At 42.3% G+C, this 24,352-nt stretch overlaps 1 protein-coding gene across 4 annotated transcripts in view; it reads right to left on the reverse strand.

The window, feature by feature from the left end:
* The window catches only part of LOC141082898 (NACHT, LRR and PYD domains-containing protein 3-like), a 218,982-nt gene that overhangs the window by 54,289 nt on the left and 140,341 nt on the right, over nucleotides 1–24,352 (reverse strand). For all 4 annotated transcript variants that reach the window (XM_073566931.1, XM_073566932.1, XM_073566933.1 and 1 more), the window contains 4 exons: nucleotides 24,133–24,304; nucleotides 11,321–11,386; nucleotides 6,114–7,812; nucleotides 4,392–4,562 (listed from right to left, as the gene is read on the reverse strand). In XM_073566931.1, coding sequence (XP_073423032.1) covers nucleotides 4,392–4,562; nucleotides 6,114–7,812; nucleotides 11,321–11,386; nucleotides 24,133–24,304 — 2,108 coding nt within the window. The remainder of the gene's footprint in view (nucleotides 1–4,391; nucleotides 4,563–6,113; nucleotides 7,813–11,320; nucleotides 11,387–24,132; nucleotides 24,305–24,352) is intronic.

Raw genomic sequence — 24,352 nt, forward strand, 5'->3', positions numbered from 1 at the left:
CGTCTCTGTCCTGTACATGTCTCTTATACTCGCACGTCTCTGTCCTGTACATGTCTCTTATACTCGCACGTCTCTGTCCTGTACATGTCTCTTATACTCGCACGTATCTGTCCTGTACATGTCTATTATACTCACATGTCTCTGTCCTGTACACGTCTCTTATACTCGCACGTCTCTGTCCTGTACACGTCTCTTATACTCGCACGTCTCCATCCTGTACACGTCTCTTATACCCGCACGTCTCCGTCCTGTACACGTCTCTTATACTCGCACGTCTCTGTCCTGTACACGTCTCTTATACCCGCACGTCTCCGTCCTGTACACGTCTCTTATACTCGCACGTCTCTGTCCTGTACATGTCTCTTATACTCGCACGTCTCTGTCCTGTACATGTCTATTATACTCACATGTCTCTGTCCTGTACACGTCTCTTATACTCGCACGTATCTGTCCTGTACACGTCTCTTATACTCGCACGTCTCCGTCCTGTAAAGGTCTCTTAGGCCTCTTTCACACTTCAGTTTTTTGTGTCAGTTAAAATCCGCCAAAAAGTCAGACAAGCGGATCCGTTCTTAACTGATGTGAACGGATGGCACAGGATCCGTTTTTTGACGGATCCGCAAAATGAGGAAATTTAAAGGAACCGCTGGCCGGGAAGGAGAGAGAGAGAGAGAGAAGGAGAGAGAGAGAGAGAGAGAGGAGAGAGAGAGAAGGAGAGAGAGAGGGAGAGAGAGAGAGAATTTTTTTTTTTTGTCCGGCACCCAGACAGAATTTCGGGTTAAATCAGTGTCTGGAGGATCCGCCGGCAAAAAAAACGTTGCAAACTCCGTTTGGAAATCTTTGAGGATGTTGACGGACAGCAACATTATGGCGGATCCTCACAAAAACGGATGCAACGGACGGCAATCTGTCAAGATCCGCCAATAATTAAAGTCAATGGGGAAAAAAACGGATCCGCAAAAAAAAATTGCGGATCCGTTTTTTTCAAAACCTGGCGGATTTTTACTGATTGTAAAAAACGGAAGTGTGAAAGAGGCCTTATACTCGCACGTCTCCGTCCTGTACACGTCTCTTATACTCGCACGTCTCCATCCTGTACACGTCTCTTATACTCATACGTCTCCGTCCTGTACATGTCTCATATACTCGCACATCTCCGTCCTGTACATGTCTCATATACTTGCACGTCTCCATCCTGTACTCGTCTCTTATACTCGTGTAAGGGGTAGCAGAAATTGTTGAATGTCATACTCTGTATATAGTGTTTTGTACTTTTGTTTTCTACTATATTATGCTGTAGTTTAGGGTAAGTGCAGTACCTCAATATGGACACTAGATGGTGGTACATTAGTGTACATCAGGCCTGGGCAAACTGTAGCCACATTAGGGCCCCCTGAGTGTTCCTGTGGGGCCCACTGACACTCACAGCTAGAGGGCTGGGGTCCTCACCCTTGCAAGAGTTAACCCTTACCTCCCTCTTCGCTCCCAGCTTGTACTGTTGTATGTCCTGTGCAGGAGAGAGAGGTAAGGGTGAACTGTGGCTTATCACATCCACTCCATAGACTGTCAGCTCCTGCCCATATGTGATGTGGATCTCTGCATGTGGAATAGAGGTGGGAGAAAACTTTGTTCCAATGTTCCTAATTTATTGCTTGATCAACTTCTATTACGGGTTACGATAAGCTTTATTGCAACAAGTATTGTCAGGCTATATTCCCACAACTGGAATATTTGTCCAAGTGCTGTCTATGAAAAAAAAAATAAACCCGACCTCAGACAGAGCACTAGGAGCAATGTTATGGAATTGAGCTATTTAGATTACAGCTTGAAAACGTCTGTGTGAGAAAAGTCACAGCACCCACCGATCTCTTCTGTATATCAGATCAGACTCTCCTGTTGAAGTCTATGGTGTGCAAAAAGAAAAAAATTGGATCCCATATGAATCATCCGTATAGCATCCGATTTCTACAAATACATTTCCATTCCTCATCAGGACACTATTTCTTCTTTAAAATTTTATTCACTTCTGATGTATAAAAATGGATGCCATACAGATGACAATACAGATGGAAAATCGTCTTTTTTCTAGATAAAAATAACGATTTTTTTTATACGCTTATGTAAACTTCATCACATAAGCAACTGCTTTTTATAAAGTGATACAATTAATGTTAAGCAGAATTAAGGGTGATCAGAAACCAAAGGTGACTTAATTTAAGTCATAATCTAATCACTTTTCTAATATATTTCCGTTAAAAAATGTCTACCTTTCCCTCTTTACTCCGACTTCCTGTCTACTTGTGTTTCTTATTTTAACTTCCAATGACATTTTGTTTGAGAATCACAGTGTATTTTGGGGTACTCACACGGGACATCATTAGGGGGCCGAGGCTGCATTCACTGCCACAGCTGCTGTCCCCACCATGAAAAGAAGCCTCATCTGTTTCAGAGACTGGACTGGTCCCCGCCGTGTCATCTCTTCTCCTTAGAGCCAGCAAGGGAGCGCACTGTCACTGTGCATTCAAAGGAATATACCATACTGAGTATGCATCAGAATTTACAACCAACGCATCAGATGAGCAGGACTAGCCTAGCCTCCAAAACAGACATCACTGATGGCCACTAATTTCAGAGAGGGTGCAGAGGCTGTGGCAGTGTCCGCAGCTTCTGCCCCCTGATGGCGACTAATTTCAGAGAGGGTGCAGAGGCTGTGGCAGTGTCCGCAGCTTCTGCCCCCTGATGGCGACTAATTTCAGAGAGGGTGCAGAGGCTGTGGCAGTGTCCGCAGCTTCTGCCCCCTGATGGCGACTAATTTCAGAGAGGGTGCAGAGGCTGTGGCAGTGTCCGCAGCTTCTGCCCCCTGATGGCGACTAATTTCAGAGAGGGTGCAGAGGCTGTGGCAGTGTCCGCAGCATCTGCCCCCTGATGACAGCTCATTCGAGTATCCCAGGATGCACTGATGAATCTCAAACAAAATGTTATGGGACATTAAAAAAAAAAAAGACAGGAAGTTAGAATGTAGAGGGTACGCTAGGGAATTTTTCATTAAGCATATTAGAAAACAAGATTAATTACACTGAATAGATATACATTTAATATGAAATTCACCGTTGGTTTCGGACCCCCCCTTTAAGTTCAGCCGATTGGTTCGGCCCTTCACCGCAGTGCCAGTTTCTCATGTGGCCCCTTGGGAAAATAAATTGCCCACCCCTGGTGTACATAGTTAACTAGGAGAAGTCAACTGTTGGTAAGGCAGAAACATTTCCTGATTGTAGTTAGTAAGGCCAGGGAGCCCAAAGAGTTATGTAGGGTTCTAGAGCCCGGGACAGCACAGTGACCCCGCATCATTCAAGTTAGGAGCCCAGTTTGTCCAGGGCCTGATTGTGGCTGAAGGTTGTAGCAGGAAGACGATGCAGGGCAGCACCAGGATGTGGCAGCTTACTAGATGGGTAGACACCCTTATGTCTGGGAAGAAATGGACAGGGGAACTCCTAAAGTTAGTGAAGCTGGTCAAGAGAGATGCTGCGGTACCGAACGGGTCGGTACGTCCCGGGGACACCCTGGGAGGAAAGAGGGAAGACACAGGGAAAGCATAGGATGCATACTGTGTGGAACCTATTGATATGGCTGTAACTGAAATGGACATACTGCGTACTGATGCAAGTAAATTCTTTATTGTTGAGTTGGAACTGGACTCTGTCTCTTTTTGCATGACAAGGCCAGCAGCAGAACTACAGCAGACCAGACGGGACCCTGATGGTGCAGAAGGTGTAACAAAAGGTATGCCATAAAGGGGACATCTGATGCATGTGGCGGGAGACCAGGGTGCTTTTGAGTAATCTATGTCAGCCACGACTACTGCCCTGGCTCCCCTTACACTTGCATGTCTTCATCCTGTACACGTCTCTTATACTCGCACGTCTCCATCCTGTACACGTCTCTTATATCCACATTTCTTGGTTCTGTATAAGTCTCTGTCCTGTACATGTCTCTTATACCCGCATGTCTCCGTCCTGTACACATCTCTTAAACACTCATGTCTCCATCTTGTACAAGTCTCTTATATCGCCACGTCACTGTCCTGTACACGTCTCTTATATCCACAAGTCTCTGTCCTGTACACGTCTCTTATACTCATACGTCTCCATCTTGTACACGTCTCTTGTACCCGCACGTCTCTGTCCTGTACACATTTTTTTGTCCCCGCATGTCTCCGTCCTTTACATGTCTCATAGACCCACATGCCTCTGTCCTGTACACGACTCTTATATCCGCTTGTCTCCATCCGCACGTATCCATCTTGTACACGTCTCTTAAACCTGCACGTCTTCATATTGTACACGTCTCTTATACTCGCACGTCTCCGTCCTGTACACGCCTCTTATACTCACAGTAATTCCTCTACCCCACAGTCTGGACTGGACAGAGCCTCCATCATGTCACTGAAGTGAGGACCAGACAGTCGGTTATTACGTAGATCAAGTTTCTTCAGGTACCGTTTATTCCTTATTACAGATGCCAACTGGATGCAGGAAATGTCTTGTAGATTGTTCTCAGACAAACTGTAAGAATAAGAAGTTGAGATGTGAGTGATGTGTTTCTAACACAATATGTACATCATTAATGTGGAGAGAAAATGTCCCATTAATGTGTCACTGTCTCCATAAATTTCGTCACTCCTGTGTGCGGTGTATGTCAGTGCTGCCGGCAGCTGTATGATGGGTCCACTGACACAAAATCCATGTTCTAGGAATGCAGAAACCCTGAGTAATGTCCTCACTTTATGGCGTGTCATAGTGATTATTGCAGCACATGTAATGTACAATAAACATAAAGCTGGTGGAGGAACCAGTGTCATCGGTCACCAGCAGCTGAAAACTCTCCTTCATCCACTATTTATTGTAGATCTCAGTCTGTGGCCTCCATGTCCTCCAACCTGATACAAACCCTTACCAACTGTGTGGTGCTGTGTGTGATGGGATATAGCAGTGTTTTCTCCCTGATAGAGGAATAAAGCAGGGCTGGGTATTCTGTGAAACAAGGCTGAACCCTCTCTTTATGAGCTGTTCACGTCTGCACTGTTTTTTGTTAAAAATGTGACCCAACGAATTGTATTGACCTCTATGGTGGTTTTTCAGTTTCCGTTACATACAATACTCTTTCTCAGCCCAGGTTCTCACTAACAATGTTCCTTCTATGTTATTTTGTCAATCTGGGGAAGATTTATTAAAGAAAAGCACATTTTAGAGACTATGTGTAAAGTTGTCAATAAATATAAATGTGGATGTTTCAATTTTCCAAAATCCTCCGAGAAACAAAAGCCTGAATTTGACTGGTTGACGTTAGCACAAGTCATCTCTTTTTTTTGTGTTTCTTTAGGCTTCATAAATGTTCCATCAGGGTCTCAGATCTTTGTTATTCTAGAGTTTCCAGTACTGGGGAAGGACTGTGCCCCAGAGCACAAAGTTCATAAAGACGTGGTTGGGGGAGTTTGGTGTGGAACAACTTGACCGGACACATAGAGACCGGATCTCAACCCTATTGATCACCATCAATATGAACTAGAACCGAGATTCTTAGGCAGCTACTCTCATCTGCCACCAGGGTCAGACCTCACAAATACTCTTCCTACAGACCCCTCCAAAATCTTTTAGGGTGTGTGCACACGCTGCGGATTCTGCTGCAGTTCCGCGGATTCTGATTCGGTTGTCAATTCTTTCTGCGGATTCCGCTGCGGTTTGCCATCTCCTCCATTATGAAGATGAAAAACCGCAGGGCAAAACCGCAGGCCAATCCGCAGGTAAAACCGCAGGTCTTTTGACCTACAGATTTACCTGTGGATTTTACAAAATCCGTGCGGCCAAATCCGCAGCGTGTGCACATACCCTTAGAATTCCTTTCCAAACACATGCAAGCTGTTGTATTTTGTTGTAGCAACAAACAGAGGAGGTGAGAAGGGAAAAACCCAATATGAACGTCAATGGCTATAGAGATGGATGTCATAAAGGCTCCTGTAGGAGTAATGTGTAGGTGTATCAATTCTTTTATCCCCCAGTGTGTGTATGCATATATTATATGCACGCATACACTCGTACTATAAACTAACTTTTTACCTTAAACTCTGGATGTTATGTAACTCTGGTGCAAGTCTTTCTAATCCTTCAATATCTAAGGAACATCTGGTTAGATTGAGTTTTTCTATATTTTTGCAGGATTTCAGAATAAATGCTAACACCGTGCAGTCTAGAGATGACATGTGAACATAGGAGAAGTCAAAACTTTTGTGTGATTTTAATGCTTCCAGCACCAGAGCCTTATTCCGGGTCTCATATAGATAGAAAAATGTACTGAGAAGACGTCGCTTCTTGTCTTCACTTTTCTTCAACTTCTGTTCTTCTAAAAATAATTCCTTTACCCAAGTGATGACATCTATGGAGGCCTGAGCTGCTTGTGGGTCCAGATATCCGGTTAGTAGTGACCTTGTGGAGCCATCTGATAGACCACACAGAAAGCGGAGGAATATTTCACCGCGTCCATCAGAACAGGATTTTGCTTCTTTTAGTGATTTCTGTAACTTCTCAGGAGAATAATCTGCAAAATGAACTAAGGCGGAGAAGAATTCCTGCACAGTGAGATGTAAGAAGGAATAGGTCACAGGTTCCTCAGATTCCATCAGAAAACTTGATAAAAGCTTTGACTTATTGTCCACATGGAAAGAATCCAGATCTCGGTAATCAAAAATAACCCTGTGATTCATCACCCCATGTTCTGCCATCCACCCGACGGACTGCAGGATTTTCTGAGCGTCACTTTTGTGCAGGCTGTGATTGGCCAGGATATTGGCAATAAATGTGGCAAAAAGTTGCGTCACAGTTTTGGGCAATAATAACATCGGCTGATCACTACTTGTGGTCTGGAAGCTCCTGGATAACACTGTACAGATGATCCAGCAGTAGGATGGGAGGTAACAGAACGTGTACAACGTCTCATTCTGCTTCACATAATTAAAAGCCATTTCTGCCAATTCACGTTTGGGGAAGAAATTTTCAAAGTACATCTGTCGTTCTCCCGGAAAAAATCCAATAATTTCTACTGTTCGCTGGAAAACACTACAATTTATAGATGCCAGTCTGGTTGGGCGACTGGTCATCAGAACAGAACAACCTTCCAGAAGAGACTTTCTCACCAAACTAACAACAATCTGACCACAAGGTTCGAGCTGTTTAGGATGAGAGCACAAGGAATAGGATGTGAAATCCATTGTATGAAGACTTTCATCTAAGCCATCAAATATAAAGATAAGTTTCTCTGGATCCTGTAAGATGGTCCCGAGCTGCGGTGCCAGATGTGGGTACTGATGAAGGATCATGGTCTCCAGACTAACATTATCCAGTCTGTTCAGTTCCCGAAATTCAAAGAAAAAGACAAAGGAATATCTTTGATATAAATCGCCCCGCACCCAGTCATAGACAAACTTCTGCATCAGGGTGGTCTTCCCTACACCTGGTACTCCGCTCACCATTACCATTTGTGGCACAATACTAGATCGGTGACACCAGCGGAATAACTTATTGGGAAAAATGCGTTGGAGTTCAATTTGTTTTTTCTTTAAATATTTTTCATGTTTTACGCCGTTGTGTATGAGCTCATTCTCAGAGCGTTCCCTGAAGTGATCAGTGGAGGCAATGATGAGGTTCACATAACGTGTACAGAATGGAAAACTTTCTTCTCGCTGGTTACATCCTGGAGATTTGTTCTCTACAAGTGTTTTTGTTTTTTCATGTAAATGTTCTTTGTGACGGTTCTGGACATCTATAGAAAAAAAGATAGAAAGTAAAGAATCTGAAACAAAATTAAGATCTTGTACAAAATCAGTAACAATTTTATTATTATTTGTGCCCATTTTTGTGAAATATGACTTATTGCTATCTGCGCTGGTCACACATTCCAAGCTCCGCCCACCCAGTGATATCTCCCACCAGTGAGTATAAAGCTATGAAGCCCAATTTGGAGGGTGTCTTTCTGCCAGGGGAACCAGCTAGGAGAGGCTGTGCATTTTGACCTGATGATTTGGGAAGGTTCTCCTCCCCCACCTCCAAATGGCGTGCCATTGACTGAAATATGTAAGTTCATCTTTTTTATTTTATAATTGGAATATATACTGTATCTGTCTCTTTGTAACATCTTTTGTACTTTTGTAAACACTGCCTATTCGTTTTGGAGTAAAATCTATACAATTTTACGAGCTTTGTTTTCCTTGCTCTAAAATCTTACAGCCACGTGTCCGTGCAAAATTCATGCTACCTAGTGGGTTGGCTCCTGACCCGATATTCATATAAGAACTAGGAGCTGGTGGCAGCGAAGTGTGTTCTGGCGTATTTAGTAGATTCTGGCAAGGATGGAACGGAGGTTTTACACGTGTATTTCCCACCTGGGACTCGGAATATTTCTAACGCTCTCCCTGCAGAGCGTCAATAGCCAGTACACAACAAGGCAACGAAACACCCCCGATTCATGAAATATTGGTGGCAGCAGCGGGATATGCAAAGATATTCCCCTTGTAATTCCTGACACTGATCAGAAGTGTATTTTATCCACTGAACTATAAGTTGTATGAAGAAATAGAGGAGATTCATCAATGGTGTAGTGCACACTGTATAATAGCAGAATATATTTGGCACACGGTATTAGTTGGTTAATGCATCTATACTAATTTATGCATCAAAATATGGTGCACATCTTAAAGGAATTAGGACAAATTTAATTTATTTTTCTACACAGTTATTAAAACAAACTATGTGTAAAAGCTGTCCAAACCTCATGTTAAATTTGGAATACAAAATGCAGTACAATTTTGTGCACATTACGACATAATTCTGGATAATTTTGCTTATTGAATACATTTCTTCCTATGTGTGTTCTTTGTACAAAGTTAGAATTAGGCTATAGTCAGATATCGTTCTGTGATATAAGTGGATTACATATCCATAGCCTGGACCAGACATGTGCCAGAAGAATCTTTTCGTTAGAGTACAAGAATCCAAAAAAGGAAATATTTTTGAGTTATACATTTTTTTTCTACAAGATTAAGGACGTGTCTATGGGAATTTTTGCACAGTCATCCAGATGATCAATTGTGAGGTCAGACACTCATGCTGGATGAGAGGACTTGCACCTATTGGACATTTATGGCATATCCTCTCGCTTTGTCAGAAATTTCCCAGATGGGACAAGCCCTTTGCGCTTTAAAAATGTGGAGATTCCTTTAGTCTGGCCAGGCCCAAAATTATGGTGCTGATTAATTTAAATAACACTAAATTCTGGCTAAATATGGACAAACAAACTAATGACCTATATTTATTACGTGCTTCATACATTTTTTTTGTCAACTTTTACACGGCATGGCCTACCTGAAAGTGTCTTGGAAAGGGACATGGTCTAAATAATGATCCCATACACCATAACTGCTGAAATTTGTTGTAACTTTGTTGACCAAAGTAAGCCAAATTAAAGATGGCGTAAACTTAAGGCCCCATCACACATAGCGATCTCGCTAGCGAGATCGTTGCTGAGACACAAGTTTTGTGACTCAACAGCGATCTCACCAGCGAGATCGCTATATGTGACAGCGATCAGCGACCGGCCCCCCTGCCGGTATTGCTGATCGCTCTTGGAAAGCCCTGGACATTTCTTTGATCGCTGGTCTCCCGCTGGCCCTCACGCATTGCTGCGTGTGACAGGCGCGAGACCAGTGATCAGCTGGTAACTAAGGTAAATGCAGGGTTTCTAAGCACCGGGCGGTGCTTAGAAACCCTCTGTGTACCTTAGTTACCAGCGCACTGATGCAGGGAGCTGGTAACTAAGGTAACTAAGGTACACAAAGGGTTCTAAGTGACGCACGTCCCTTAGAAACCCGATGTGTACCTTAGTTACCAGCTCCCTGCATCAGCGCACTGGTCACTAAAGTCTGGTCTGTTTGACAGCTCACCAGCGATCACATAGTGACTCACCAGCGAACCTGACACGTTGATATAGTTGCCGGGATCGCTGGTGAGTCGCTATGTGTAATGGTACCCTTAGAATACATGGTATCTAAAGATGGTGTAAAGATAGAGTAGATGGTCTCTAAAGATGGCATAAACTTAGAATAGACAGTCTCTAAAGATGGCATAAACTCAGAGTAGATGGTCTCTAAAGACGGCATAAACTTTGAATAGATTGTTTGTAAAGATAGTGTGAACTTAGAATAGATGGTCTCTAAAGATGGTGTAAACTTAGAATAGAGGGTCTCTAAAGATGGTGTAAACTTAGAATAGATAGTCTCTAAAGATGGTGTAAACTTAGAATAGATGGTTTCTAAAGATGGTGTAAACTTAGAATAGAGGGTCTCTAAAGGTGGTGTAAACTTAGAATAGATGGTCTCTAAAGATGGCGTAAACTTACAATAGATGGTCTCTAAAGATGGCGAAAACTCAGGATAGATGGTCTCTAAAGATGGCGTAAACTTTGAAAAGATTGTTTCTAAAGATGGTGTAAACTTAGAATAGATGGTCTCGAAAATATGGTGTAAACTTAGAATAGATGGTGTCTAAAGATGGTGTAAACTTAGAATAGATGGTCTCTAAAGATGGTGTAAACTTAGAATAGATGGTCTCTAAAGATGGTGTAAACTTAGAATAGATGGTCTCTAAATATGGTGTAAACTTAGAATAGAGGGTCTCTAAAGATGGTGTAAACTTAGAATAGATGGTCTCTAAAGATGTCGTAAACTTACAATAGATGGTCTCTAAAGATGGCGAAAACTCAGGATAGATGGTCTCTAAAGATGGTGTAAACTTTGAAAAGATTGTTTCTAAAGATGGTGTAAACTTAGAATAGATGGTCTCGAAAAGATGGTGTAAACTTAGAATAGATGGTCTCTAAGATGGTGTAAACTACTGACGTAATCTTACAGTGTTACAGTGTCACGCAACAGCGCCGACTTTGCAGATGAGGCACTGCTCTGGAAAGTGAGTATGTGTGATTCTTATTTTGTATGGGGCACTGTAGCATTTAAGTAGTGGATAATCCCTTCAATGCTGTCTAGTCTTACGTTTGTACAGTCCAAAAATTATACAGCTTAAGTAGATTTACCCCAGTGTGGTTTAAAGAAGTTTCATTTCTGGTGGGAAGCCTAATATCCTACCATAAAACCAGTATTTGTGCAGAACATCTTGTCTTATGAATAGAAGATTTGTCCCAGTTATACAGAACACAAAATCTGACCACAGTCTATTTTATTGGTTTAAGTCAGGGTTTTGACTATAATATGTGCACTTACCTTTCAGTTCTGAGGAAAGTAGGTGTCCATGTTTATCCAGTTGGATTTGCTCCACCAGAGTGTCACCTAATAAGAAATTAGTTATGAATGATTTCTTGGTGTAAAATCAGTGCTGCATGTACAAATAAAATACCATAGTAAACTAATATGGAAAGGAGTCTAGTCCATCACCCAAAGGATAATATCCAAAGTCTACATCAAACAAGTACCAGCACTCCTGACTCCTCGCTCCATGCTTTGTGGTCCATCTAGAAAATCTACGGAACCGGGATCAGTTGGCGAACAAAAGGATTCCTCAGGCACTCCAACGAGGTTGGTGAAAATGATTATTCTATTATTTAGACATAAGGTGCTGGTTAAAAATAGGGGAATGGATTAAAAGAACTGACGCGTTTCTGGCACGATACTGCGCCCTTAGTCATAGGCATATCAATGAAGACAAACGAACAACTATATATAACAAATGCTGAACAATCAACAAGGACAAATTATAATGACATTCTCTATGCAACATGTGTGAGACACACCGACGGACAAAACAGTCTGTGAGAAAAGAAAACCAATGAATGAAAAATGAAAAAACAAAAACAGGAACATGATAAACAAAAAAAAAGGGGGAACCAAAGAAAAATAATTAACTTAATAAATGTAAAATAAATCGTTTTTAAAGTTCATTCCTTTAGGAAATTTGGTATCTAGTTTCAGGATCCAAACTTTTTCCAAGCCAAAAAATGCAGTGTGCCAAGTCACCTTTACGAACATTTACAAAATACTTCGAAGCTCTTGAATAGGAGCTATTCATGTTATTAATATTAGACACATGTTCTGCTATATGTTTTTTAAGCTTGCGGATCGGATCGTGCAACTGATGTATAACACTTCACATAAAAGTCATTTCATGCAATATAATACATACTGTGTATGACAGTTAATAAAAGATTTAATAACATGATCAGTGTTGTGGAACCCATTGAAAAACTGTCGGTGGAGTTTTAGTCTTCCAATTAGAAATCGTCCACACCTGAAAAAGTAAGATGATTTGTTCTTTATTGATCATGCCGGTAAGGAGAGAGAATGACGGCCGCACCAGGTGTCAGCGCATCATCTCTCTACCTCAGTACAGATTCCTTGTCTTTAAATAGTCGAAGGAATAAGGCATGTACAATACAATGTTTACAAAATGGTACACATGGTAATCGTTTGCTTGACCATTAGCAATGTTTAGTTACCAGTAAATAAGGGGATGACTCCGTTAGACAAGAAAAAACAGCTAGCACTCCTAAGGGCTCATACTCACTTGCGAGAGACTCGCACGATTCTCGTGTGAGTCTCTCGCATGAAAACCTGGCACTGTCGCCGGCACTGGGACCAGAACATGCGGCTGCATAGAAATACATAGCCGCACGCTCCAGTCCGAGTGCCGGCGGCAGTACCAGGTTTTCATGCGAGAGACTCAAGTTTCCAAGTCCAAAAACTTAAATGTCATACATGGATTCATATATATACTGTATAGATATATATATGTATATTAAAAGAGAGAATATTTATTACAATTATTATAACATTCCCTCATTTTGTATACAATTATTTATCTGTATAAATTTGGGACAGATTTCCTTTGATAAATTTTACAGAAAATCTTCATATAGTCTCGAGGAAGAATTTTATGTTTAGTATATTTATCATTGAGTCCCAAAATTTCTATTCCTTCATTAAACTTCAAAGTCTCCAATTCTTGATACATAGTTTTGTTATGGCAGAGTCAATCAGTCTTTGAACAAGTCCTCTAATGCATGGAATAGTACAGCATCCACAAACGATCAGCACACTCGCCACATGGCAGATGTGAATAATCAGGACCATTTCCCAAACCATCTCTCAATCCAGGGAGTAAATATGTCGTCACATCCGGAGTTTCCAGCTAATACTTTAGACAGGGCAGTCAGTCCATCAAGAACTTTGAGGCTGTGTGCCCACGTTGTGTTTAAGCATTTCCGACGCGTTTTTGCGGCAGAAACGCTTAAAAACTGCTATTTAAAACACATCCCAAGCAATCCTATTGGATTCCGCAGTTGCTGTGCCAATGCTATGGATTTTTCCGCTGCGGATTCGCATAGCATAAAAATCCGCAGCATGTCCATTAATTTTGCGGAATCACGGCAATTCTGCCACCATAGGATTGCATTGAAAAGCTCACTTTACGCATGTGACTATGCCCACCATGTGTAAAGTGAGCGCTTCATGTGCGGATGGTACCCAGGGTCTGGAGGAGAGGAGACTCTCCTCCAGGCCCTGGGTACCATATTCCTGTAAAAAATAGAATTAAAATGAAAAATAGGGATATACTTACCCTCTGTCGGCCCCCGGAGTACTCAGCGGCGCTACCAGCAAGTTCCGTTCCCAGGCGTGCTTTGAGAGAATAACCTCTGATGATGGAGCAGTCACGCGACCGCTACACCACAAAGATCATTCTCGCAAAGCACGACTGGGAACGGAACTTGCCGGCAGCGCCGTTGAGGACCGGGATCGCCGCTGAAGGAGAACGGGGGTTGACAGAAGGTGAGTATATCCATATTTTTTACTTTTTTTAAATTATTTTTAACATTCTATCTTTTACTATTGATTCTGCATAGGCAGCATCAATAGTAAAAGGTTGCTCACACTTGTCAAGCACTATGCTTGACAAGTGTGACCAACCTGTCAATCACATTTCCAAGCGATGCTTCAAATCGCTTGGGAAAGCGCTAGAATTCTGCAAGCTAAAAGCGCTTGCAAAATGCTTGTGTTCCGCATGTTTTTTACCCACGGGGAGTTGCAGAAATGCTGCGGACAATTCCGCAGCATTTCTGTAACGTGGGCACATAGCCTGAAGATACTTCAATCAGGATCTGTATTATTAGGAATAAAGGTGCAACAAAATCCTCCAAACATTTTATATACACCTCCTTTTTCTGCTAAGAGCATGTCTAATGCCATCCTATTTTGCCAAGTCATGAGAGAAGTTGGTTCTAATTGCTCAGCTATCCCTTTAACTGCATCTCGTGTATAATTAACAAATCTCTGCTGGTTGTAGTATAAGTACTGTAGTTTATCCAATCTACATTATTATTTATAGTCACCCACTAAATTATTGATTCCCACCCGGCTGCTACCTGGTTCCTAGCCTTGTATTCGTTGGGCACTTCCCTGGGAACTCCAATGTCATCTATGTAGATCCTAGAATGGAAGGATCCTTGCGGGGTTTTACGCTTCTCCCTCTTCCCACTACGTACCTTTGGCCATGTCACTGTTGACAACAGGTGGAACGGCATGATTAGCTGGACCACCACACAATCCCCTCGGGAACCATGTGGTAATCTGGCTCTTATCCTTTTGTCTCCGCATAACCACCATATATCCACTCTCAGGGTAGTCTGGTTTGACCATATGGTTGAGTAGTTGGCGCTGTGGGAGACAATGATCCGTTCTCTACAAGAGTCGCCTTTGAGCTCTCCGAAGTCATGCCCATGCCCTGGAAGACTAAAACAAGTATAGTTACCAGGATAAACAATCACCTGTGGTGGAATATCTGGTTTCTCAAGTGGGTGAAAACAAAAGTGATAATGTTTTACATTTTCCTTCCCTTTCTGAGGGGACATAAGTCTTGTTATATAACTTAATTATACACTGTAATCCTTCTTGATCTTCCCGATCATTGAGGGGAAAAGGGACAGCTCCTAACTGTGGTCTGACTGTTGCACAAGCTATACAATTTAATTTTTTAAGGCTTGTTGCAGTGTATTTAAGCCATTCTAATCATTCATTCTTCTCATAGCCTGTATTTAGAGCTAGTTTATCTTCATAAGTTAGGTTAGAAAATCTAACTATGGGCCCTATGGACTATTATGTTCTTTCTGGCATACCTTCCTTGGGTCTTGGTTTGATATTATTCTGAACTTTTATTCTGTACCTTTACTTGATAACTGCAGTCCATGGGTCCTGATTACAGATGGTACCCGGAGCAGGCTAGCCTGGAAGCAACTCAGGATTCTCTCTCAGCAGACGGGCTGTGCAGTCTCCTTTCCTAGCGCCTTTAAGTGTGAAGCACTCCAGTCCTAAGTTACTCTGAAGTTCCTCCTGTCAACTGTTCTCAAAAACCTCACTTGCACGGCAGACCGCTGTAGTCTATTCGGGGACTCCTTTCTCGGCTGAACCCCGGCTCTCTATCCAAGCTGCTGTTGTGCCCTCAAGTCTTAGATGGGAGCAGGGCATTTACAGCCTCCTACTCCTCTGGTGTCTGTGGCAGGACCGTTAGCATCCGTACCACCATGGAGACCAGGCTCCAGTTCTTGCGCTCTAGCTGTGAGGGAGCTCTCTTCCTTCAGCTCAACCTCCACGCTTCTCTCTCCACGTCTGCACACTTCACCCTCCGCAGACTAACTGACCACTCTCCTCATTTGGCCCTCAGGGAGCACCCTTCCCTCCAACTCTGGTTCAGAGTTCCTTTGCTGGCCTGGAGTGGAACTGTGTTGCATGTATTAGTAAACTGCTGGAGAGACCCTTCATTGCCTCCAAGCCTGGCATTACCCTCCCCTGGAGGAAGGCAAAGCCAGTGTGGCGACCATACTCTTGGGGGCGCCACATATCAGTTGCACGATCCACAAGCTTAACCCCCTAAACTTTTTTCGGTTTTGCGTTTTCGTTTTTTGCTCCCCTCCTTCCCAGAGCCATAACTTCTTTATTTTTCTGTCAATATGGCCATGTGAGGGCTTATTTTTTGCGGGACAAGTTGTACTTTTGAACAACACCCTTGGTTTTACCATGTTGTGTACTAGAAAATGGGAAAAAAAATTCCAAGTGCGGTGAAATTGCAAAAAAAAAGTGCAATCCCACACTAGTTTTTTGTTTGGCTTTCTTTGCTAAGTTCACTAAATGCTAAAACTGGCCTGCAATTATGATTCTCCAGGTCATTATGAGTTCATAGACACCAAACATGTCTAGGTTCTTTTTTTATCTAAGTGGTGAAAAAAAAATCCAAACTTTGCTAAAAAAAAAAAAAATTGCACCATATTCTGATACCCATAGCGTCTCTATTTTTCCTGATCTGGGGTTGGGTGAGGGCTTATTTTTTTGCACGTCGAGCTGATGTTTTTAATGACACCACTTTGGTGCAGATACGATCTTTTGATCGCCCGTTTTTGCATTTTAATGCAATGTTACGGTGACCAAAAAAACGTAATTCTGCCATTTTGACTTTTTTCTTGCTACGCCGTTCAGTGATCAGGTTAATCTTTTTTTTTTATTGATCGATCGGGCGATTCTGAACACGGCGATACCAAATATGTGTATGTTTGATTTTATTTTTATCGTTTTATTTTGAATGGGTCGAAAGGGGGGTGATTTGAACTTTTAATTTTATTTTTTAATATTTTTAGACAGATTTTTCTTTAACTTTTGGTATGCTTCAATAGTCTCCATAGGAGACTAGACGCTGCCACAACTCGATCGGCTCTGCTACATAGAGAGGATGTAAACTGGGGAGTTAGCGTGCACGCTAGTCAAATTTAACGAGGTGCAACGGACCAGTAGGTCCCAATCTCAAATTAGTATAATTCACGGCACACTCAAACAGATTTTATACAAATGGATGTTCATAGCTATATATTCTTGTTTGGCTCCCACATGTAATAAAATGAACACCCATTTGCATAAAATCTGTTTGAGTGTGCGGCGAATTATACTACATAGAGAGGATGATCAGATCGCCTCTAGGTAGTAGAATTGCTGACTTTCTATGAGCGCTGACCACTGGGTGGCGCTCACAGCAATCCGACACTGACAACCATAGAGGTCTCCAGGAGTCCTCCGATTGTCATGCCGTCACACCGATGACCTGTGAACAAGTGAAGCGAGTCAACGGTGTGCGTATTTCCGGCGCAATTGCCGGAAGAGCTTGTTAAATGCCGCTGTCAGAGTTTGAAAACGTATGGCAGAACATGTGTCTAACATCAACAATATGAATAGCTCCTATTAAGGAGCATCCAAGCATTTAGTAAACGTTCATAAAGGTGACTTGAATGAAACACTTTGCATTTTTTGGCTTGGAAAAAGTTTCTTGCCCTGAATGAAGTGAAAACCGACACAAACTCCTCATTATTTGAGGAGCTTTTTGGATTCTGAAATTAGATACTAAATTCCCTAAAGGAATGAATTTTAAAAATGATTTTATTTTACATTTACTAAGTTCATTATTTTTCTTTGGTTTCCCCTTTTTTTGTTTATCATTTTCCTGTTTTTATTTTTTCATTCTTCATTCATTGGTTTTCATTTGTGTTTTCTTTTCTCACAGACTGTTTTGTCCGTCGGTGTGTCTCACACATGGTGCATAGAGAATGTCATTATAATTTGTCCTTGTTGACTGGCCAGCATTTGTTATATATGCTTATTCATTTGTCTTCATTGATATGCCTATGACTAAAGGCGCAGTACCGCGTCAGAAACGCGTCAAGTTCTTTTAATCCACTCCTGTTTTTAAGCAGCACCTTAAGTCTAAATAAAATAATCATTTTCACCAACCTCGTTGGAGTGCCTGAGGAATTCTTTCCTTCGCTAACTGTTCACGGCCGAGTTCACCAGCAGGTTCGGTACCCACCTGGTCTCATTACTTCCAGCCTCAGCACACACATCTGAACGCTACGATGAAGCTCCCTGACCCCCCTCTTCTGAACCAGGATCAGTCGGAGCTTCGCTATTCTGTATCTCACTTCTCTTATCACCGGTGTGGAAATGACATGGCGCTCCCGGGTGGAGTCTTGTTGGTAATGAACGACCTACATTTGTTCATCCAAGATTTGTTATAATCTACCTAAAAAGCTAAACAATGTAGTAATTTGGGAACTCAGTACGCTTGTCACCAATATCGCAAACACGCGATCTTCCCTAGTGATAGGAATACTTCTGTCTACAAGGGTGATATATTCTATTCAGAAATCTGCAGACATATGACATATTAAGCTATAATGAATACAATACATTACAGGGATTGTGCTCTTCAGAATTCTCCTCTACAGTTGTCCCTCTCCATCCCCCCACTTCATTTTTGTGATCCTTTTTCCTCAGTCTTCTGGAATCTGGTCACAAGAGCTGAACTCCCCTGTTGTGATCTGGCTGTTATTATATCATATTAACAAATCACATGGCTCTCCTGGATTTCTCAAGCTTGGCGTTAGGAAGTCAATAGTTTTAGGATGGGCATACACCCCATGTCTATATCACTATATCCATGTCTACATCAGCTGCTGCTTTAGCGTTTTCCTGCATCTATTAGGACTGTGAGACAATCTCTCAGGTGGTGCGCTCATGGTTACATTATCATGCTTCTGGGTTCGAACTCTTGAGCTTGTGTTTTGTGATCGGCTTCTCTTTTCTGCCATGCCACAACAGACACACCTTTACTCCAGGTGTTTTGGTTGTGCTATTCTTGCTGCAGTCTGTTTAGCTTAACACAGGTGTTTTCATTTGTCTGCCCTATCACCTTTCGTGTGCAGCTTTATATTCTTTCCCCCAGCTGGGATTTCCTGCTGGTAATAGTTTTCCTTTGGATATTCAGCCATTCTGCTGTAAGTTAGAACCAGTCAGGGAAATTTCAGTTAGAGTTTATCTATTTGCAGTTTCTATTCTTTATTTCCACCTACCTTCTGTTTGTCATTAGGTGGCAGTTTGTACTACTTTACTCACTCTGGAATCTTTCCTGTTTCAGCACACTTTCCCTTTTGCAGGTAATTCAGACTCTGCTGTGCCCTCCGGGTCTTTAGGAGAAATAGGAACTGCTCTAAAGCCTTTTTGGGCAGTTTAGGTCTGAGCCGCCATCTTCTAAGTCTGTGGTTAGGACTATCTTATCTCAAGCAGGAAACATTAGGGACTGTGGGTCAGTATCTCTAGTCTGTACAGAATCCAGCAGGGTCAGTTGTAGCTTTTTAGTTTGTTGCCTAAATTCCCGAATGAGTTACCACACAAGCATAACAGACATAATGTGAACCTGATTTCTACTTCATCTGATCTCTCTAAGCTGCAGCGGCCAAGCAACCTCAGTTTTAGGTTTCATCTTACATAAAAACTTAGATGGCTCAAAATAAATCTGGATGTACAAGTGAGGCAAATGCAGCAACAGCTGTGGAAGAGGTGGTGGAAACCAGGGGTTGTGTTTATGATCTATGGCAAATATGAGACTTCTTTCAACCAGTAAAACCTGATGCATTGGTCAGAAAATTGATCAAGTACCAATGTCCACTTTCTTAATTTGTCCCTAAACCCTGACATATCCTGAGCTGTATACAGTGGGGGAAATAAGTATTTGATCCCTTTGCTGATTTTGTAAGTTTGCCCACTGACAAAGACATGAACAGTCTATAATTTTAAGGGGAGGTTAATTTTAACATTGAGAGATAGAATATCAAAAATAAAATCCAGAAAATCACATTATATAATTTATACAAATTTATTTGCACTTTGCAGTGAGAGATAAGTATTTGATCCCCTACCAACCATTAAGAGCTCTGGCTCCTACAGACCAGTTGTCACGATCCATTTTTGAATCTTCGGCAGAGTTGGCTTTTCATATTAAAACTTTTTTCCTTTCAGGCCATCAGGGGTTAAAGTCAGTTTCCCCTCCCCCAGTGGCCTGCTGGTGTAATTACATTGCTGCTGGGATTGCTAATGTCTGTGGTGACCACTCCCATCTTCCTTCAAAAGGTCACCTGATGCATCAGCTGACTATTGGTGATACAGGTCCTTCTGGAGACCAACCAAGCTGGACACAGGAGCTTTCTGGTGCCTTACTCTGATGTGCGGTGCATTGTAGCAGAGAAAGCTAAGTGTTGTATTTTTGTTACCCCGTCCTTTCTGTGTCTGTTCCCCTCCCCTTGTGTTTCTAAGCAGTAGCGGCTAGGCTAGCGTCCTAAGCCGACCAGTGCACTAGCAAGGGCAGTTTGAAGTGACAGTTTAGGGACGAGGTATTCTGATGTCGGCAGGGGTAAGGACCTGCATAGGGTGATAGGTATGAGCAGGGACAGGCTCAGGTTGGAGCTCAGGAGGGGAAGGTCCCTGGTTCTCTATTGTCAGGACCTTCCTCTCCCCATTTCCATCGGCGTTGAGTTGCTGTATTTTTTGGTTACCGACCAATCGTTGGGTCGTGTCATACTGGTCCAGTCACTCCGTGACACCAGTTAGATGCTCCTAATTAACTCGTTACCTGCATTAAAGACAGCTGTCTTATATAACCACCTTTACAAAAAGGCTCCTTTCCACAGACTCAATTAATCAGTCAGACTCTAACCTCTACAACATGGGCAAGACCAAAGAGCTTTATGAGGATGTCAGGGACAAGATCAAATTCAATCAAACAAATAAAGCAGCACTCTGTAGTGCCATAGCATGCAAATATGAACTATGAAAAGTGAGTTGCATTACTGCACTAGAAATATGAAAAATTGAGAATGCTTAGTGCATAAATTGGCCAATTCATGTGTACCTTTGAAGCCATGTGAAGGTGATTCTCGTTTCTAGGACCTAACCAAATGCCAATCCTCTCTTAGACTAAAGTCTTCATCTTTATGGACTGAAATCTATATCTGTCGAGGGGTAGGGTCGTGCTGTGATTAAAAATGCCTGAGGCTATGGGGAGGAGTGCTCAGTCAGAAGGCTAATGAATACAAATTTCAAAAAACTGACCGTCACATCCAAAAATTGAGAATGCTTAGCGCATAAATTTTTCAAATTTCTACTGCAGTAATGCAATTCAATTTTCATATTTCATATTTGCATGCTATGGCACTACAGAGTGCTGCTTTATTTGTTTGATTGTATATGAGTTGGTGACTCTAGGTAAGCACCTGTTCAGACCTAGTTTATGTTTGTATGTGACGGTCATTTTTTTTAAAATTAGGGACAAGATCATAGACCTGCATAAAGCTGGAATAAACTACAAAACCATACGTAAGGCGTTGGGTGAGAAGGAGACAACTGTTGGTGCAATAGTAAGAAAATGGAAGAAATATAAAATTACTGTCAATCGACATCGATCTCGGGCACCATGCAAAATCTAACCTAGTGGGGTATCATTGATTATGAGGAAGGTGAGAGATCAGCCTAAAACTACACAGGGGGAACTTGCTAATTATCTCAAGGCAGCTCGGACCACAGTCGCCAACAAAACCATTGGTAACACATTACGCTGTGAAGATTTAAAATCCTGCAGTGCCTGCAAGGTCCCCCTGCTCAACAAAGCACATGTGCAGGCCCATCTGAACTCTGGCAATGAACACCTGGATGATTCTGTGACTGACTGGGAGAAGGTGCTGTGGTCAGATGAGACAAAAATTGAGCTCTTTGGAATTAACTGAACTCGCCGTGTTTGGAGGAAGAGAAATGCTACCTATGACCCAAAGAACACCTACCCCACTGTCAAGCATGGAATTGGAAACCTTATGTTTTGGGGGTGTTTTTCTGATAAGGACAACTTCACCGCATCAATGGGAGAATGGATGGAGTCATATAACATAAAATCCTGAGTGACAACCTTCTTCCCTCCGCCAGGACATTAAAAATGGGTCGTGGCTGGGTCTTCCAGCAAGACAATGACCCAAAACATACAGCCAAGGCAACAAAGGAGTGACTCAAAAAGAAGCACATTAACGTCATGGAGTGGCCTAGTCAGAAAACTTATGGAAGAAGATTAAGCTCTGAGTTGCCAAGTGTCAGCTTCAAAATCTTAATGATTTAGAGACGATCTGCAAAGAGGAGTGGGCCAAAATTCCTCCTGACATGTGCGCAAACTTCATCATCAACTACGAAAACTGCCTGACTGCTGTGCTTGCAACAAGGTCTTTGCCACCAAGTATTAAGTCTTGTTTGCCAGAGGGATCAAATACTTAATTCTCACAGCAAAATGCAAATACATTTATATATATTTTAAACAATGTGATTTTCTGGATTTTATTTTTTGATATTCTATCAGTGATAAAATTAACCTACCTTAAAATTTTAGACTGTACATGTCATTGTCAGTGGGCAAACTTACAAAATCAGCAAGGGATCAAATACTTATTTCCCCCACTGTAAGATGCAAAATATTAAATAGAAAAGTACACAGGACATCTGTTTTACAAGAGCCATCAGTTGGCCATCTTTAACCCATAGGTTCCCATGTTAATACATATTTTTGTGGGTGCTACAGCATTGCATTTAATTGATACCAGAATACATTGTGTAACATAACGTACCGTATATAATCGTGTATAAGCCGAGATTTTCAGCCCATTTTTTGGGGCTGAAAGTCCCCCTCTTGGTTTATACGCGAGTCATATACCAGGGGGTCGGCGGGGGAGGGGGGCTCGGGTGTCAGGTCATACTTACCCCTCTGGCGCGGTCTCTGCAGCCCCTCTGCTTCTCCCAGTCTCAGGCTCCTTCCTTCAGTGGTCACATGCTCATTAAAGTCATGAATATGCGCATATTTATGACTTTAATGAGCGGTACCACATGACCGCTGAAGGAAGGAGCCTGAGACCGGGAGAAGCAGGGCTGCAGAGACTGCACCAGGAGGGGGTAAGTATAAGCTATATTCACCTGTCCCGAGTCCATCGCTGCGCGCTGCTCTGTCCTCTCCGCGTCCTCTGTCTGTGATGTTCATGTCAGAGGGCGCGGTGACGTAGTTAGTGCGCGCCGCACTCTCTGCCTCAACGTCACTGACAGGACGTGGAGGAGAGGACAGAGCAACACGCAGCCATGGAGCGGGAATAGGTAAATATCGCCTGTCCCGGGGTCCTGAGCCAGCGGTGACATCAGACCCTGTCACCGCCTGCTCAGGACACTGGCACCGGGCCCCCAGCGATGAGAGGCGAGTATGTCATTTTTTATTTTTTATTTTATGTGCAATGGCAACAGCAGCAATATATGGGGGCATAATTATGGAGCAGCAATATATGGGGGCATAACTATGGAGCAGCAATATATGGGGGCATAACTATGGAGCAGCATAAACTATGGAGCAGCATATGGGGGCATAATTATGGAGCAGTATATGGGGGCATAAACTATGGAGCAGCATATGGGGGCATAATTATGGAGCAGCAATATATGGGGGCATAATTATGGAGCAGCATTTAGGGGCATAAACTATGGAGCATTTTATGGGGGCATAATCTATGGAGCATCTTATGGGGCAGCATATACTGTAGGCCATAATCTATGGAGCATTTTATGGGAGCATAATCTATGGAATATCTTATGGGGCCATAACCTTTATGGGGCAGCATATGGGGCATTATTAACCTTTGTGCAGCATTATATGGGGTGTATTTTGTATGGAGCATCTTATGGGGCAATCTTGGACTGTATGAAGCACTATATGGGGCTCCTGATTCAATATGGATATTCAAAAACATTTAACCTACTGAGGTCTCAATTAATTTTACTTTTATTGGTATCTATTTTTATTTTTGAAATTTACCAGTAGCTGCTGCATTTTCCACCCTAGGCTTATACGCGAGTCAATAAGTTTTCCCAGTTTTTTTGTGGCAAATTTATGGGGGGGGGTCGGCTTATAAATGAGTATGTACGGTAATTAAAAAAAGCTAAGGGTGCAGGTATTTAACTGATGGCTTCCAAGGAGAAGAATGTAAGATCTACTATGTGAATCTTTTCTTCTGATGATAGAAGTAATCCTCTATGTACATACACCTCTGTAAATGACTATCTATTGGAGATCATTATTAATGTGGTCAATGTGAGATATAAAACCCTCCATTTTCATAACTGACCCATCATATAAATGTTACCTTTATGACGGAGCTCATCCAGTATGGCATGCAGCCCGGGGAATCCATGACTCCTCCGTAAGGCATAAAGACTGACCCACAATCCAATCACAGCTTCTCTTCCATGGGAGAAAATATCTGGTAGTAATTTCTGGGCCAAGGTCTTTCTATCATTTTCTAGACCCTGGTATTTCTAGAAAAGGGAAAAGTCACAAATAAAGGTCATTATACAAAAATAGGA

This window comes from Dendrobates tinctorius, unplaced genomic scaffold (genome assembly GCF_039654945.1).
Source record: "Dendrobates tinctorius isolate UK_male_01 unplaced genomic scaffold, ASM3965494v1 ptg000019l, whole genome shotgun sequence".
NCBI classification, from domain to species: domain Eukaryota; kingdom Metazoa; phylum Chordata; class Amphibia; order Anura; family Dendrobatidae; genus Dendrobates; species Dendrobates tinctorius.